General features: G+C 36.5%; 1 protein-coding gene across 2 annotated transcripts in view; it reads left to right on the plus strand.

The window, feature by feature from the left end:
* The window catches only part of CMSS1 (cms1 ribosomal small subunit homolog), a 383,251-nt gene that overhangs the window by 335,322 nt on the left and 32,185 nt on the right, over positions 1 to 15,744 (plus strand). For both annotated transcript variants that reach the window (XM_045088259.1, XM_004771920.3), the window contains exon 2: positions 12,058 to 12,143. In XM_045088259.1, the coding sequence (XP_044944194.1) occupies positions 12,058 to 12,143 (86 nt within the window). The remainder of the gene's footprint in view (positions 1 to 12,057; positions 12,144 to 15,744) is intronic.

Raw genomic sequence — 15,744 nt, forward strand, 5'->3', positions numbered from 1 at the left:
TAAAGCCTGAGGAACCACTACAAGCCTGTGGAAGACTTTGAATCGTCCAGTGTCCTTAAACCTGAACCTGGGACTCGTGGCCAGAAAAGGCCGGGAGACTAAAGGTTGAGCCTGCCCAAGCTTCTCTGAACAGCTGCTCCCAAAGCAATCAGGTACCATGAATTGAGCCTTAGGTTTGCTGCTCCTCCTGCCACCTGTCACTGAATTCTTCCTTTGCATTCTAGATCCTGCTCTCCTTTTCTTTTCCTTTTTCCACATTTTCCTTTCTCGGTTAAAGCTGCAACTACTTGCTAGATTATAGCCCTAAAATAGTCTTGTTTCTACTTTTGAAGGATGGATTGAGTTGAATTTTGGAGGATGGGCGTAAGGCTTTGAAGAAAACTAGAGATGACAAGCACAAAGGGAGAGCTAGCATTCTGAACAGAGTAAATGAGAGATACGCTTACAGATAGTAGTCTTTTCAGGCATGACCTACTTGATTATAAGTACTTATTTTTTAGTCTTGGTATAGCTGTAGTAATTATTTTGAAAAGTGTACAAAACAAAGGATGGAACATGACCACTGTTAGTATAAGTGGAGTCAGAATTGAGAGCCCCTTCTATCACTGTTTGTCCTTCCCTTGCTCTTCCCTCAACTTCCCTATCTGCTATTTTGCCACTGTGGCCTTTAGGGCCTTCACTGAGTTCACTCTTCACAGGTCGTGTTCTTTGGATGTGGGAATTGTGTTCTTTCTCAGTGATGCTGGTGGGAGTCCCTTAATGAGCTGGGAACAAGCTTCTTGAAGAATAGTTCCCAGTCCTGATTCTCCTAGCCAAATAAAACATTCTGGCTCTTAGGGATGAGTAATTTTAGCAAAAACACTTTAGACTGTTGAAGTACAGCTGTGTCTCCAGTATTATTTTTCATCATGTATAGTTAGATTTCCCAGAGAACAGCTGACCCCTCTAGAAATATAGAACATTCCCTCAAATAAGTGAAATTGAACTAAATTAAACAAGATGCATTTTTAAAAACTGAGCCACAACTTAATGAACAATTCAACCAATAGGAAGTTGTAATGATTCTAAACTTACCTGCACCAATATACCTATGAGATATGTAAATAAAACTTGGTAGAATTGCTAGAAAACGTGGACTAATTCAAAATAAGAGTGGGAGATGTTAATGCACATGTTGATAAAACAAAAATGTATACACATATAACATATTTGAAAACCATAATTAACAAGTTTATCTATGATCATAGATATCTATGATCATGTAGAACTCTGCACCTAACAATGAGAAACTATATATTCTATTCAGAAATGCTTTGAAACCCTTTTTAATTGTTTATGTAGTAGGCCAGAGCCTGGCAAACTGAAGCCCGTGGACCAAATTCAGACAGGATATGTTTCTATAAATAGTTTAACTGAACACAGCCATGCCTACTTATTTATATATTGTCTAGGGCTGCTTTTGCACAACAGCAGAGTTTGAGTAGACATTATTGCTCTGCAAACCCTATACCTATTTACTATATTGCATTTCACCTAAAAAGCTCACTGGTCCCGGGGCACCTGGGTGGCTCAGCAGGTTAAAGCCTCTGCCTTCGGCTCAGGTCATGATCCCAGAGTCCTGGGATCGTGCCCCGCATCGGGCTCTCTGCTCAGCGGGGAGCCTGCTTCCTCCTCTCTCTCTGCCTGCCTCTCTGCCTCCTTGTGAGCTCTGTCTGTCAAATAAATAAATAAATAAATAAATAAATAAATAAGCTCACTGGTCCCTGTGCTAGAAAATAAAACAAGTCATAACAAATATCAAAGAATTGGTATGCAAGCCATTTTTCTAACCACAGTACCAAAAAATGATAACTAAAAAATCTGTTTGGAAATTTAAAAATGCACTTCCAAATAACTCATTAGTCAAAGAAAAATCATTATAGAAACTTTTAAAATATTTAGAATTGAGTATCTATGAAAATGATATACATTTAAAACATACAGTATTCAACTTAAGTTATATTTAGAGAAAATTCATACACTTATGCTTATATCAGAAAAAAAAATATTTAGTGGGCTAAATATCCAACTGCAAAACAGAAAATCAATAGAGTGAACCCAGAGAAAGTTAAGAACATTGGTTCAGTAGAAATCAAAGATGCAATAGAAAACATCTATAAATACAAAACCTGGTTTTTTGTTTGTTTGTTTGTTTTAAAGACCTGTCCATGATTGAACCAGAAAAAATAAGGTGTAAATAATAAAATCGGACACAAGAAAAAGAGGATATAACTGCATACAATGATCAATGCCAATAAATTTGAAAAGTTAGATAAAATTGCCAAAAATTTCACTTACCAAAATGAAATTAAAAATAAATAGAAAAATGTCGATAATCATATAACCATTTGAAACTGAAGTATTTGTTAAAACATATCCATTGGAAGAATACTACACTCTGTTTGTTTTATTGACACATTTTACCTACTATCAGGGTATATAAATATCTCATGACCAACTGGGATTTATCCTAGGAATAATACGAACAGTTTAACATTATCTTATTTTTATAATTCAGCACATTAACAAATTATAGGAGAAATCCTGCATGATCCTCTCAATAAATGCAAAACCAAAAAGCATTGCATTAATTTTAACAGCTATTCATGATTTTAAACAAACTCTTAGCAATCACAGAATAGAAGGAAACATCACTGGGGCACCTGGGTGGCTCAGTAGGTTAAGAGTCCAACTCTTGATTTTAACTGAGGCCGTGATCTCAAGGTCCTGAGATGGAGTCCAGCATCTGGCTCTGCACTCAGCTTGAGATTCTCTCTCCCTCTCCCCTTGACCTGCTCATGCTCTCTCTTTCTCAAATAAATAAATAATTTGGTTTTTTTAAAGGAAGCATCATTAAGCTGGAAGCAACATCTTTTCATGCAAAGGTAGTATGGGTGTTAAAATTATAGAATCTTGGGATTTAAATTTCAGCTCTGCTAGTTAGTTATTAGTTGTTTGACATTGTGTAAATGTTACAGATTGTTTAATGAATTAGCTTCTGTCATTTTTTTAAAGTCAGGTTAATTGGGGATTAATTTACATTCAGTATAATTAACCCTTTTTGTGTACAGTTCTGTGAACTTTGATTGATGAATAAATACAGTTGTGAACTGTAGAACATTTCCATCACTCCTGAGAAGTATCCCATCTCTAGTCCCCAGTAGCCATTCTTCTGTGGTTCCTATAATTTTTCCTTTTCTAGAATATTAAATAAATGGAATCACACATTATGTAGCCTCTTTAATCTGGTTTGTGTTTCATTTAGCATCATGCCTTTGAAATTTGTCCATTGCTATTGTGTGTTTCAGTAATTTGTTTTGCTCAGAAACTGAGAATAGAGTTCAGCAGGTCACTAGCAAGCACAGATCAAGGTTTTTGTGAGGCCTGAGCTTATAAATTTAAGCGGCCCTCTCTTAGAAAAAGAATACAAAGTTACTGATACAAAATTAAGTATGAAAGTAGTTGTTTTAAATAAGAAATTACAACACCACTGATGTAAACACGGGAATTCTGAAATTTTTTATTATACTTGTCCCCATCAAATAGAAAAACATACGTATGTTTTCTTGAAAACTATACAAAGTACACTATCTATTGTGCTCCTAAAGGAAAAATGGGAACCTAATTCTCTGCTTATAGTTTTGTATTTTTGATGATTAGAAGGATTTCCACTGACGAGTTTTTGGTTTCATACATACTGGTTCTCCTCCAGTGCCTGCATAGTTGTAAGGAAGGGTGCTACAGGTGTGTTTCTGTCATGATCTACAGCCTCTGACCTTGCACACTTTGTCACAGTGTCTGGTGAGTTGGCATAGGGTGGTAGGAGTATTCTAGGTAGCATTCCTATACTAGGAGAGCTAGCAGTAATTTAGCTGTAGACTATATGATTGTGAACCGTGTAATATTCCATTAAACTCCAAACTAAATGCATGCCCAACCAACTTCCTCTATCTGGAGCCCCAGAATGTTCACTTCCACTTCAACATCATTCATTACGGAATATGTGAAAGAGGTGAATTCTGAATAGAAATAGATAGTGGTCTACTTATTTGAACCACAATATATCTTTCTTTTGCATATTTTCTAAGAAAATTTAACTGTGTGATCCATTGCCAAGGGCCTTACCAGGGCCTAGAAGGGGTTCATGCAAGCAAGTGCTTTGAAGCTTAAGGGAAATTGCTGGGAAATTGGACTTCCAACATTTCTCGTAAAGAACATGAAAGCAGGGATTGAAGAAAAGAGGAAATATGTGCAACTTTTTAATTTTGCTTGCTCTTTCTGCTTTGGGTCGAAAAGGGACAGTATACTTGACCCCTTTATTGGAAGAAGAGTTCAGGCAGTTCCATCTGGTGGTATTGTTTTTCCTTTTTCTTTTTTTAAAGTATACTCTCAGGAAGAAGGAAATGAGGCTACCCTGTCTTGTCTCCACTCCACAAGCACTGTCAATCGCTGGGACTAATTAGCATAGGTCTGGCTTAATATCCTCAAATGCCAGCAGTTTTAGAGGAACCTGGGAGCTGAAGCCAGGCTGGATAGGTTGGGTCCCATACTTTTCTTTTAATACTCTCTTCATGGAAATCACAGAACTGGCATCCTTATTTCAGAAAAGCAGTTTTCTCTTTTGGAACCAAAAAACATCACAGGCTAAAGAAACAACTAATGTATTCAACCTACAGTGATATGAGATGATCTCATGTTATATGTTAAAAGGTTTCAGATGAAATATTTTTTGGCTCAGAGAATACAAATCTAGAGCATTTGGTTAACAAGGTATTTTAAATATTTCTCGTGGGTTTTGTTGCATAAGAGTCACATACCTTTAAAAATACGTTATTTTCAGTTAGATTACTTAAATACAGACTATACTCTTCAGTTATCAGATTCTGGGCAATGGAGGGAGAAAGAATTCAGAATTTTTTTTAAAGCATTATTGGAGTTTTAAACATCACGGTTTGATCCTAACATTTATTTACTCGCATTTTATCCATTTTATCTTAAAATGACTTTTAAAGTTAATAAAAAGATTTATGTAAGTGGTTTTATGTTTACTGTTAATCAACGCTGGGCTAAGTACTTGGGACACACGGTATGGAAGGATAAAATTATATGCTGATTCACAATGTGATGTAGAAGTGCCGCAACAATAGGAAGAAGGAGGGCTGTGTAGTCAGCCAGGGGTTCCCTAAAAGGTCCCAGAGGAAGATGGATTGGAAGATGTTAAGTAAAAGGAGGCTCCATGAATAGAAGCCAATATAAGAAATTTCACAGGATTAAAGGTGGCTTTGATGGGGAAAGAAATTCCCCAGGTGGGGTTACCAGATTTAGCAAATAAAAATACCTGCCACCCCATTAAATATAAATTTCAGATAAACAATGAATGATTTTAATACTATGTGGATATCTCCCATGCAATACATGGGACATACTTAGACTAAAAATTATCCAATAACTTGTACTTTTTAAATTTAATCTGGCAGCCTTACCCAGGAAGCTTTGATTTTTGAAGAGTCCATCATGGCCTCCTTGGGTTGAATTTCTAAATTCTACATATCTCTGAACCCAGCTGCCTTCCTGGCTGCCCTAGTGAGAACATCAGTGACAGGGGTACCCCCAGCAATAGGATGGTACTCTGGTCTGGTCCACAGCCAACCACACACCTGTTGGCTTTTCCAGCATAATAATTTGGGCTTCCTGAAGAAAAGGATGGACCTTTAAACACTTTCATATATCTAATATCTAATGGCTTTAATTAGCATTTCCCTAGTGGCTAATGATATGGAACATGTTTTGTGTACTTACTTTTTTAGTCTGTTCATATCTTTTGCCATTTCCTAATTCATTTGTCTAGTTTTTTAGTATTCAATTTTGAGAATTCTTAATATTGTCTAGTTAATGATCTGTCCTTTGTTAGAAATGTGGTTTGCAAATATTTCTCCCTGTATGTGGCTTGTTTTTTCATCCTCTTAACAGGGTCTTTGCAAAGCAGTTTTCAATTTTGATAAAATCTAACTTATCAATTATTGTTTTTATTGATTGCATTTTTAGTTGCAAAATTAAGAGCTTTGCCTAACCCTAGAACCTAAAGATTTTCTCCTTTTCTTTCTAAACGGTTTTAGAGTTTTACATTTTATGTATAAGTTTGTGATCCATTTTTGAGGTGAGTTTTGTACAAGATATGAAACTTGAGTAAGGGTTAATTTTTCTGCTTATGAATTTTTTTTCCCTATTTGTTGAAAAGGTTATTTTTCCGCCATCAAATTGCTTTTGTTAAAAACCAGTTGGGTATATTTGTGCGGGTCTTTTTCTGGGTCTGTATTCTATTCCATTCATCTAAATGTCTGTTCCTATGCCAATACCACACAATCTTAATTATTATAGCTATATAATGTAGTAAGTCTTAAAATCACTTTAACTATTCTAGTTCCTTTCCCATTCTACATAAATTTTATAATAATCTATATATATCTAGAGAAAAGTCTTGCTGGAATTTTTATAGAAATTATGTTAAACCTGTATGTCAATTTGGGGAGAACTGGCATCTTTACCATGGTTAGTCTTCCAATCTATGAACATGTTATGTCTTCTTGTTTATTTAGGTCTTCTTTTATTTCTTTCATCACTGTTCTTCAACATGAAAGTCTTATACATATTTTGTTAAATTTATACCTAAGTATTTTAGGGTTTTGTTTTTTTAGCAATTGTAAATGACATTATGTTTTTAATTTTTGTGTTCATATGTTCACTGCTAGCATATAAAAATAAAATTACATGTTTATCTTTTATTCTACAACTTTGCTAAACTCAGTTCTAGCACAGTTTAGGGGTTTGGGGGAACTTTTTCAGATTTCTTGGGATTTTCTATGTAAACAATCATGTCATCGGCAAATGAGAATAGTTTGATGTCTTCCTTTCTGACATATATGACTTTCATTTCTTTTCTTTCCTTATTACACTGATTAAAAGTTCTAGCACTATGTTGAATAATTCTGGTCAGAGCAGACATCTGTGCCTTTTTCCCAATCAGAGAAAAAGCATTCAGTCTTTCATTAATAAGTACAATATTTTCTGTAAGTTTTTTTATACATACTGTTCATCATTTCTTTTAAATTTGTTTATATCTTATGCCCTAGAATATGATCTATCTTAGGGTATGTTCCATAACATTTAAAAAGAATGTGTATTCTGAATGTTGAGTGCAAATGTTGATCAGATCCTATTGGGAAATGGTTATCACTTAATTCTTCTATATCCTTGCTCTGAGAGAACTGTTGAACTTTGCAACTGAACTGTACTTTTGTCTGTTTCTTCTTTCATTTCTATCAGTTTTTGCTTCATATATTTTGCTTCATATATTTTGTAGCTCTTTTGTTTGGTACATACACATTAAGAATTGTTATGTCTTCTTGATAGATCCACCCTTTTATCATTATATAATGTCCTTTGCTCAAGTAGTTTTCCTTACTCTGAAGTCAGTTATCTGATATTAATGTAGCCACTCAGCTTTCTTTTGATCAGTATTTGTATGTTGAGGTGCTTGGGTGGATCAAGCCCCACCTTGGGCTCCCTGTTCAGTGTGGAGCTTGCTTCTCCCTCTCCCTCTCTCTCTGCCCCTCTCCCCAGCTTGGGCTCTCTTTCTCTCACTCTCTTTCTCAAATAAATAAATAAAATATTTTTTTAAAAATTTGTGGAGCGCCTGGATGGCTTAGTCAGATAAGCATCTGTGTTTGGATCCCAGGGTCCTAGGGATTGAGCACCATGTCAGGTTCTCTGCTCAGTGGGAAGCCTGTTTCCTTCTGCCTGCCCCTCTACCTGCCACTCCAACTTGCTTGTGCCGTCTCTTGTCTGTCAAATAAATAAATAAAATCTTTAAAATATCTTTTAAATATTTATATGTTAAAATTTTTCCATCATTTTGCTTTCAACTTGTTATGTTGTTATATTTGAGGTAAGTTTCTTGTAAATAGCATATAGTTAGGTCATGTTTTCTAATCTACTCTGTCAATCTCTATCTTTGAATTTGCATTTTTAGGCCATTTACATTAACGTGATTTTTTATACGTAACGGTTTAAATCTAACATTTTATTCTGTTTTTTTCTGTTTGCTCTTTTTAATTTCTCAATTTTCTCTGTCCTGCCTTCTTGTGTGTTACTTGAGCATTTTGGAATTCTGTTTTGATTTATCTTAGTGTTTTTGAGTATATTTTTTTGTGTAGCTTTTTAAGTGGTTGCTAAAACCACTAGGGTAGGTGAGGCCTTTTTACCACTGGGCAATATATGATGGGGAGGGAAAGGTTCACTTCATTATTTCCCTGAGGAGATGGAATTCAAGGCCTACCATGTGGTCTCTATTGATACTGCAATGGTGGTGGTAGTGATAGGAGGGGGGAATAGGGGTTTGTCATTACCCTTAAGAGATGAAAATCCCTTTGGGATTTCAGTCACTGCTTGATCATCTCTGATACTGCCCTGGTGGCAGGTGGAGGAGGAGTTGGGTTGCCTCATTACAGCCTGGCAAGGGTGGAAGTCTAGGCTCCCCACTCAGCCTTTGCTAATGGGCACAAGTCCACAGTTTTTTGTCTAAACATAGATAGTTTTTATCTAAACATTTTTGGTCTTGCTAGGTGACCCTTTTCCTGGTCATTTAGTCAAACAGAACAGATGTTTGTTGGGGCTTTTTTGGTCTGCTCCCATTGGCATTTCCAAGTTATGGCTTCTTTAACCCTAAGCCTGAGATAATGAAGCAAAAAGAAAATGCAGGGAGCTAACTGCTGTGTTTTCCCTTATACCCAAAGGTCCCAGACTGTCTTCTCTCTACCTTTAAGAGACTTCCTATGTTTGTTTTATATATAAGGTCCAGGATTTTTAGCTGTACTTAGCAGGAGGAATAGGGAAAACAACAACAACAACTACTACTACTACTACTACTACTACTACTACTACTACAACTATTACTGCCTTTCCAGAAACAGAAATTCTATGAATACTTTTAATGCCAACATAATCATTTAAAAGCCCTATTAATCACCTATCTGCTGTTATTCCATGGGTAGAATCCTTTTTTGTTGTTTTTTCCATGCTATACAGTTAAAAGTATATGTCTTAATCAGGGTTCTCTAAAAGAACAGAACCAATATGAGATACATATCTGTATCTATATATCTACATCTACATCTGTATCTGTCTGTATATAAAAGAAGGAGTTGGCTTATGCAATCCGTGACTCTGGCAAATCCCAGCATCTGCAGTGTGAATTGGCAAGCTGGAACCCAGGTTCCAATCCTAGTCAGAAGGCCTGAGAACCAGGACAGCTGATACTGTAGTTCTAGTCTGAAGCGTGACAGGCTCTAGATGCAGGAAAAGCTGATGTTTCAGTTCAAATCCAAAGGCAGAAAAAATTCTCTTACTCAGCAGAGGTTCAGTCTTTTTGTTCTATTCAGGTCTTCATCTAATAAGACTGCCCACCCACACTATGGAAGGCACTCTGCTTTATTCAGTCTACCATTCAAATGTTAATCTCACCCAAATTAATGTTTGACCAAATATCTGGGTACACATAAAATTAGCCACCACAGTGTGCAAACATTTAAAAGCACAAGATTACCAGTTTGGTTAATTAAGACCTAAATAGGAATTCCGACCAAGGTTGCTCACAAATTCACATTTTGGGATGACTTTGAAGTAGGTAGAGAAATTCAAAGAGAATGAGTAAAAGCCTTTTAAAAATTCAAAAATGTATTTAAAGGGAGGAACCACTTGTCTAGAAAAGGAGGGGAGGAACCACTTGTCTAGAAAACTGAACAGCAACATGTGGAAGAATGTAACTGAACCACTTTCTTACACCATACACAAAAATAAATTCAAAATAGATGAAAGACATAAATGTGAGATAGGAAATCATCAAAATCCTAAAGGAGAACACAGGCAGAAACCTCTTTAACTGGCTGTAGCAGCTCCTTACTAGACACATTACCAGAGACAAGGGAAGCAAAAGGAAAAATGAATTTTGGGGACTGCATCAAGATAAAAACTTATGCATAGGGAAGGAAACAATCAACAAAGGCATCCTATGGAATGAGAGAAGATATTTGCAAGTGACATATTTGATAAAGGGTTAGTATCCAAAATCTATAAAGAACTTATCAAACTGAACACCCAAAAAACAATCCAGTTAATAAATGGGCAGAAGGGGCACCTGGGTGTCTCAGTGGGTTAAAGCCTCTGCTTTTGGTTCAGGTCTTGATCCCAGGGTCCTGGGATTGAGCCCTGCAACCAGCTTCCTGCTCAGCGGGGAACTTGCCTCCCCCTCTGCCTCTCTGCCGACTTGTGATCTCTGTCAAATAAATAAATAAAATCTTTTTAAAAAGAAAGAAAAAATAGACAGAAGACATGAATAGACATCTTTTCAAAGAAGACATCCAGATAGCTAACCAACACATGAAAAAAATGTTCAAATCACTCATGATCAAAGAAATACAAATCAAAACCATGCTGAGATACCACTTCACACCTGTCAGAATGGCTAAAATTAACAACACAAGAAACAACAGGTGTTGGCCAGGTTGCAGAGAAAGGGGAACCCTCTTGCACTGTTGGTGGGAATGCAAACTGGTACAGCCACTCTGGAAGACACTATGGAGACTCCTCAAAAATTTAAAAATAGAACTATCCTATAATCCGACAATTGCACTATGAAATATTACCTAAAGGATAAAAAATACAGATTCAAAGGGGTACATGCACCCCGATGTTTATAGCAGCATTATCAATAATAGCCAGACTATGGAGAGAGCCCAAGTGTCCATCAACTGATGAATGGATAAAGAAGAGGTGGAGTGTGTGTATACACACACACACAAACAAACACACACACACACAATATGGAATAATACTCAGCCATCAAAAAAAATGAAATCTTAAAAAAAAAAAAAAAATGAAATCTTGCCATTTGCAAGACCTGGATGGAGCTGGAAAGTACTATGCTAAGTGAAATGTCAGAGACAAATACCAGGCGATCTCACTCATATGTGGAACTTAAAGAAAACAGATGAACATATGGGAAGGAGAGAAAGAAAAAAAAAAGGGAGGGAGAGAGGGAAATACACTGTAAGAGACTCTTAACTATAGAGAACAAACAGTGTTGATGGGGGAGTTGGGTGGGGGATAAGCTAGATGGGTGGTGGGTATTAAGGAGGGCACTTGCTGTGATGAGTGCTGGGTGTTGTACATAAGTGATGAATCATTGAATTCTACTCCAGAAACCAATATTGCACTGTATGTTCACTAACTAAAATTTAGATTAAGAAAAAGCAATAGGGATCTGAAGCATAGATAGATAGATAGACAGATAAGGAAAGCAACCACTAAAATCTGGAAGGCAGTATGGCATTATGGGAAGAGACTGTGGTTGCTGTGTTTCTTCAAGAGAGCTTTATAGACAGAAAAACCTAAAACTTTGATTTTTCCTGACTCTTAGAGTAAGAATTTTTTTTTCCATTGTTGAAAGATTTTAGAAATTCAAAATAATTGTTTCTCATGATCTATAATCTTTTTGTCACCATTTCTTAACATTCCCCCTCGGGCTAGCATACAGGTGTCAAGAGCTATTGTTTTTCAGGTCAGGCAGTATCATTTGTGGAGAAGACTTTGGACTCAAATAGATTGGGGTTTCCAGGTGTGTAACCTGGGGCAAATTGCCTTACCCCTCTAAACAGCAGTTTTCTTATCTGAAAATGAGGAGTTTAATATCTGTAAAATCAGTTTAGGTGCTGCATAATTAAACATTCTCAAAAGTAAGACATCTAGATAATCTTCAGTTTTGCAGTTTTATGAATTAGACTGACATCTTGGTGCTTAAATTTCTATATTTTGGATTGTTTCCTTGAATTCAGCTTCTTAGAGGTAGAATTACTGAATCAAGGCATAGAGCTTTCTAGAGAGGTGGTACCAAGTTTGTACTAGCAATGGGAGAAAGAAGGAGAGAGAGATGCTTTTCTAATTTTTAAACTTTATATTTTGTAGAAGCATCAGGTGGTGAAGGAGGAGGAGACCCAGAAATGCAGCAGGAGACAGCTCCAGTACCAGCCCTGTCAAAGAAGACCAAACAGGTGACAGTACTGTAGGAGTCACAACTGTTAAATTCTGGAATCAGCTTCTACTCCTCTATACCGTTCCCTGTTCTTTAACATCAGTTGTTGGTGGACTTTGAAGGAAGCTTTTTATCCTCTTTCCTTGGGAAAAAACATGCTTCATTGATGATAAGCAAGGTCTATTTCCCCCCTAATATTTTTTTCCAATATACATGTATTTTATAATAATGTTATCTTAGATTCTTGTACCACATCTTTACCAAAGATCCAGTAGTACACTGTTTGCTACAGTTCCTAGGAAAAGAAAAATAGTATAAAGATATATAAAATTACTTATCATACCACTGCGTGATTACAGCACCATGCCAGCAGACTCTAAGGGTCTCATGTCTACCTAACACGAGTCGTGGTCCACTGTACGAATATTTATCACGAGACTTCTACCTTCAGTATTACCAAAAGTCATTTGATACACTTTGCTTCCTGGACTTAGAACCTTTTCTTTCCTTCTTAATCTTTCTACTGGCCACTCACATCCATTTGCAGCCCTTTCATATTATGTATCCCTCAAACCTGATTGGTAACCATGTGTGATTTTTTTAAAAGGATTACCTACTGTCAATTAAAATTATTATCTTCTTCATAGCAGTGATCTGTGGTCTTATTATTGTTATAAGTGGCCCTAAACTCATTCCCATGAGAGGGTGACTCTACCCAGTTTGTAACTAGGCTCAGGATAATTATGAGAATCAGTTTACCAACAAGTAGTGCAACCTTGAGCAAGTTAAACTCTCTGTGCCTCTGTCTCCTCGTTGGTAAAATGATGATAATAAGTATATTTCCTTCACAGATTTGCAGTAGAGATTAAATGGCTAATACTTGGGATACCTGGGGGACTCAGTGGATTATGCATCTGCCTTTGGCTCAAATCATGATCCCAGGGTCCTGGGATCAAGTTCCACATCAGGATCCTTGCTCAGCAAGGACCCTGCTACTCCCTTTCTGGCGCTCCCTGTTCTTGTGCTTGCTCTCTTTCTCTCAGATAGATAGATAGATAGATAGCTAATACTTGTTAAGCACTTCAAACAGTGGTTGGCAAAGAGTAAGCACCAAAGCGATGATTACTATAGTAAATAACACTTCATCTTCTTTATTTTGTTATTTTTTCCTGTTGGGATAGAGGACTACAGAAAGATACACATATTTAATATGTAATCACCTCAGTTTCTCTCCAGCCATTAAATATTTTGCTCCAAAGCTGCATATCAGTTTTACGTTTTGTTTTTTTCTTTTTGCTATTATTTTATTTTACATTTTTAATTCAACTATAATTAACAGTGTTCTATTAATTTCATGTGTACAGTATAATGATTCAACAATTCTATGCATTACTTACTGCTCACCATGAAAGTACATGAGAGTACACCATAAGAGTACACATAAGTGTACTCTTAATCCCCTTTACCTATTTTACCCTTTCCCCCACTCATCTCCCCTTTGGCAACCACCAGTTTATTCTCTATAGTTAAGAGTTTGTTTTTGGCTTGTCTCTTTTTTCGCCCTTTGTTCCTTTGCTTTGTTTCTTAAATTCTATATATGAGTGAAATCATATGGTATTTGTCTTTCCCTGGCTGGCTTATTTCACTTAACATTATACCCTCCAGGTCCATCCATGTTGTTACAAATGGCAAGATTTCATTCTTTTTTATGGCTGAGTTATATTACGTTTTGTGTGTGTGTCTGTGTGTCTGTGTATGTGTCTTTGTGTGTCTTTGTGTGTGTGTGTGTGTGTGTGTGTGTGTGTGAGAGAGAGAGAGAGAGAGAGACATGTCCTTTTTCCATTCATCTATGGATGGACACTTAGGTTGCTTCCATATCTTGGTGGCTATACATAATGCTGCAGATATAACTTTTTGAATTAGTGTTTTTGTTTTGATAAACCCAGTAGAATTACTGGAATATACGGTAACTCTGTTTTTAACTTTTTTTTTTTAAGATTTTATTTATTTATTTGACAGAGAGAGATCACAAGCAGGCATAGAGGCAGGCAGAGAGAGAGGAAGGGAAGCAGGCTCCCTGCCGAGCAGGGAGCCCGATGCGGGACTCGATCCCAGGACCCCGAGATCGTGACCTGAGCCGAAGGCAGCAGCTTAACCCACCAAGCCACCCAGGCGCCCCTGTTTTTAACTTTTTTTTTTTTTTTTTAAGATTTTATTTATCCATTTGACAGAGAGAAATCACAAGTAGACAGAGAGGCAGACAGAGAGGAGGAAGCAGGCTCCCTCTGAGCAGAGAGCCCGATGCGGGACTCGATCCCAAGACCCTGAGATCATGACCTGAGCCGAAGGCAGTGGCTTAACCCACTAAGCCACCCAGGCGCCCCTGTTTTTAACTTTTTAAGAAACATCCATACTGTTTTTCACAGTGGCTGCACCAGCTTGCATTCTCACCAACGGTAACAGGAGGGTTCCTTTTTCTCCACATCTTCATCAACACTTGTTATTTCTTGTGTTTTATTTTAGCCATTCTAACAGATGTCAGGGGATATCTCATTGTGGTTTTGACTTAGAGTTTCCTGATTATTGGTGATACTGAGCATCTTTTCATGTGTCTCCTGACCATCTCTGTATGTCTACTTTGGAAAAATGTCCATTTATATCCTCTGCCCATTTTTACTTGGATTATTTGGGTTTTTGGTGATGAGTTTGCATAAGTTATTTATATATTTTGAATATTAACTTTTTATTGGATATATCATTTTCAAACATCTCCATTCAGTTGGGTGTCTTTTTGTTTTGTTGATGATTTGCTTCTCTATGCAAAAGCTTTTTATTTTGATGTAGTCCCAATAGTTTGATTTTGCTTTTGTTCCCCTACCCAAAGGAGACATATCTAGAAAAATGTTTCTGTAGCTGAGGTCAAAGAGATAACTGTCTGTTTTCCTCTAAGAATCTTGGGCTTTCAAGTCTCATATTTAGGTCTTTAATCCCTTTTGTGTTTATTTTTGTGTATGGAGTAAAAAGGTGGTCAGATTTTAATTCTTTGTCAGATAGCTGTCCAGTTTTCCCAACACCATTTGTTAAAGAGACTGTCTTTTTCCCATTGCATATTCTTGCCTCCTGTGTCATAGATTAATTGACCATAAAAACATAGGTTTATTTCTGGGCTCTGTATTTTCCTCCATTCATCTACTGTTTTTGTGCCAGTACCATACCATTTTGATTACTATAGCTTTGTAATATGTATTGAAATCTACGATTGCAGTGTCTCCAATTTTGTTCTTTTTCAAGATTGCTTTGGTTATTCAGGGTCTTTTGTGGTTCCATACATATTTAGGATTATTTGTTCTAGTTTTGTAGAAAATGTTGGTATTTTGATAGGGATTGCATTAAATCTGTAGATTGATTTGGATAATACAGAAATTTTAATAATTTGTTCTCCTAATCCATGAATATGGAATATCTTACCATTTGTGCCATCTTCAATTTCTTTTATCAGTGTTTTATAGTTTTGAGAGTACAAGTCTTTCACCTCCTTGGTTAAGTTTATTCCTAGGTATTTTATTATTTTTGGTGAAATTGTAAATGAGATTGTTTCCTTATTTTCTCTTTCTGCTACT

This window comes from Mustela putorius, unplaced genomic scaffold (assembly GCF_011764305.1).
Source record: "Mustela putorius furo isolate JIRA1106 unplaced genomic scaffold, ASM1176430v1.1 tig00003834_pilon_pilon_pilon, whole genome shotgun sequence".
NCBI lineage: Eukaryota > Metazoa > Chordata > Mammalia > Carnivora > Mustelidae > Mustela > Mustela putorius.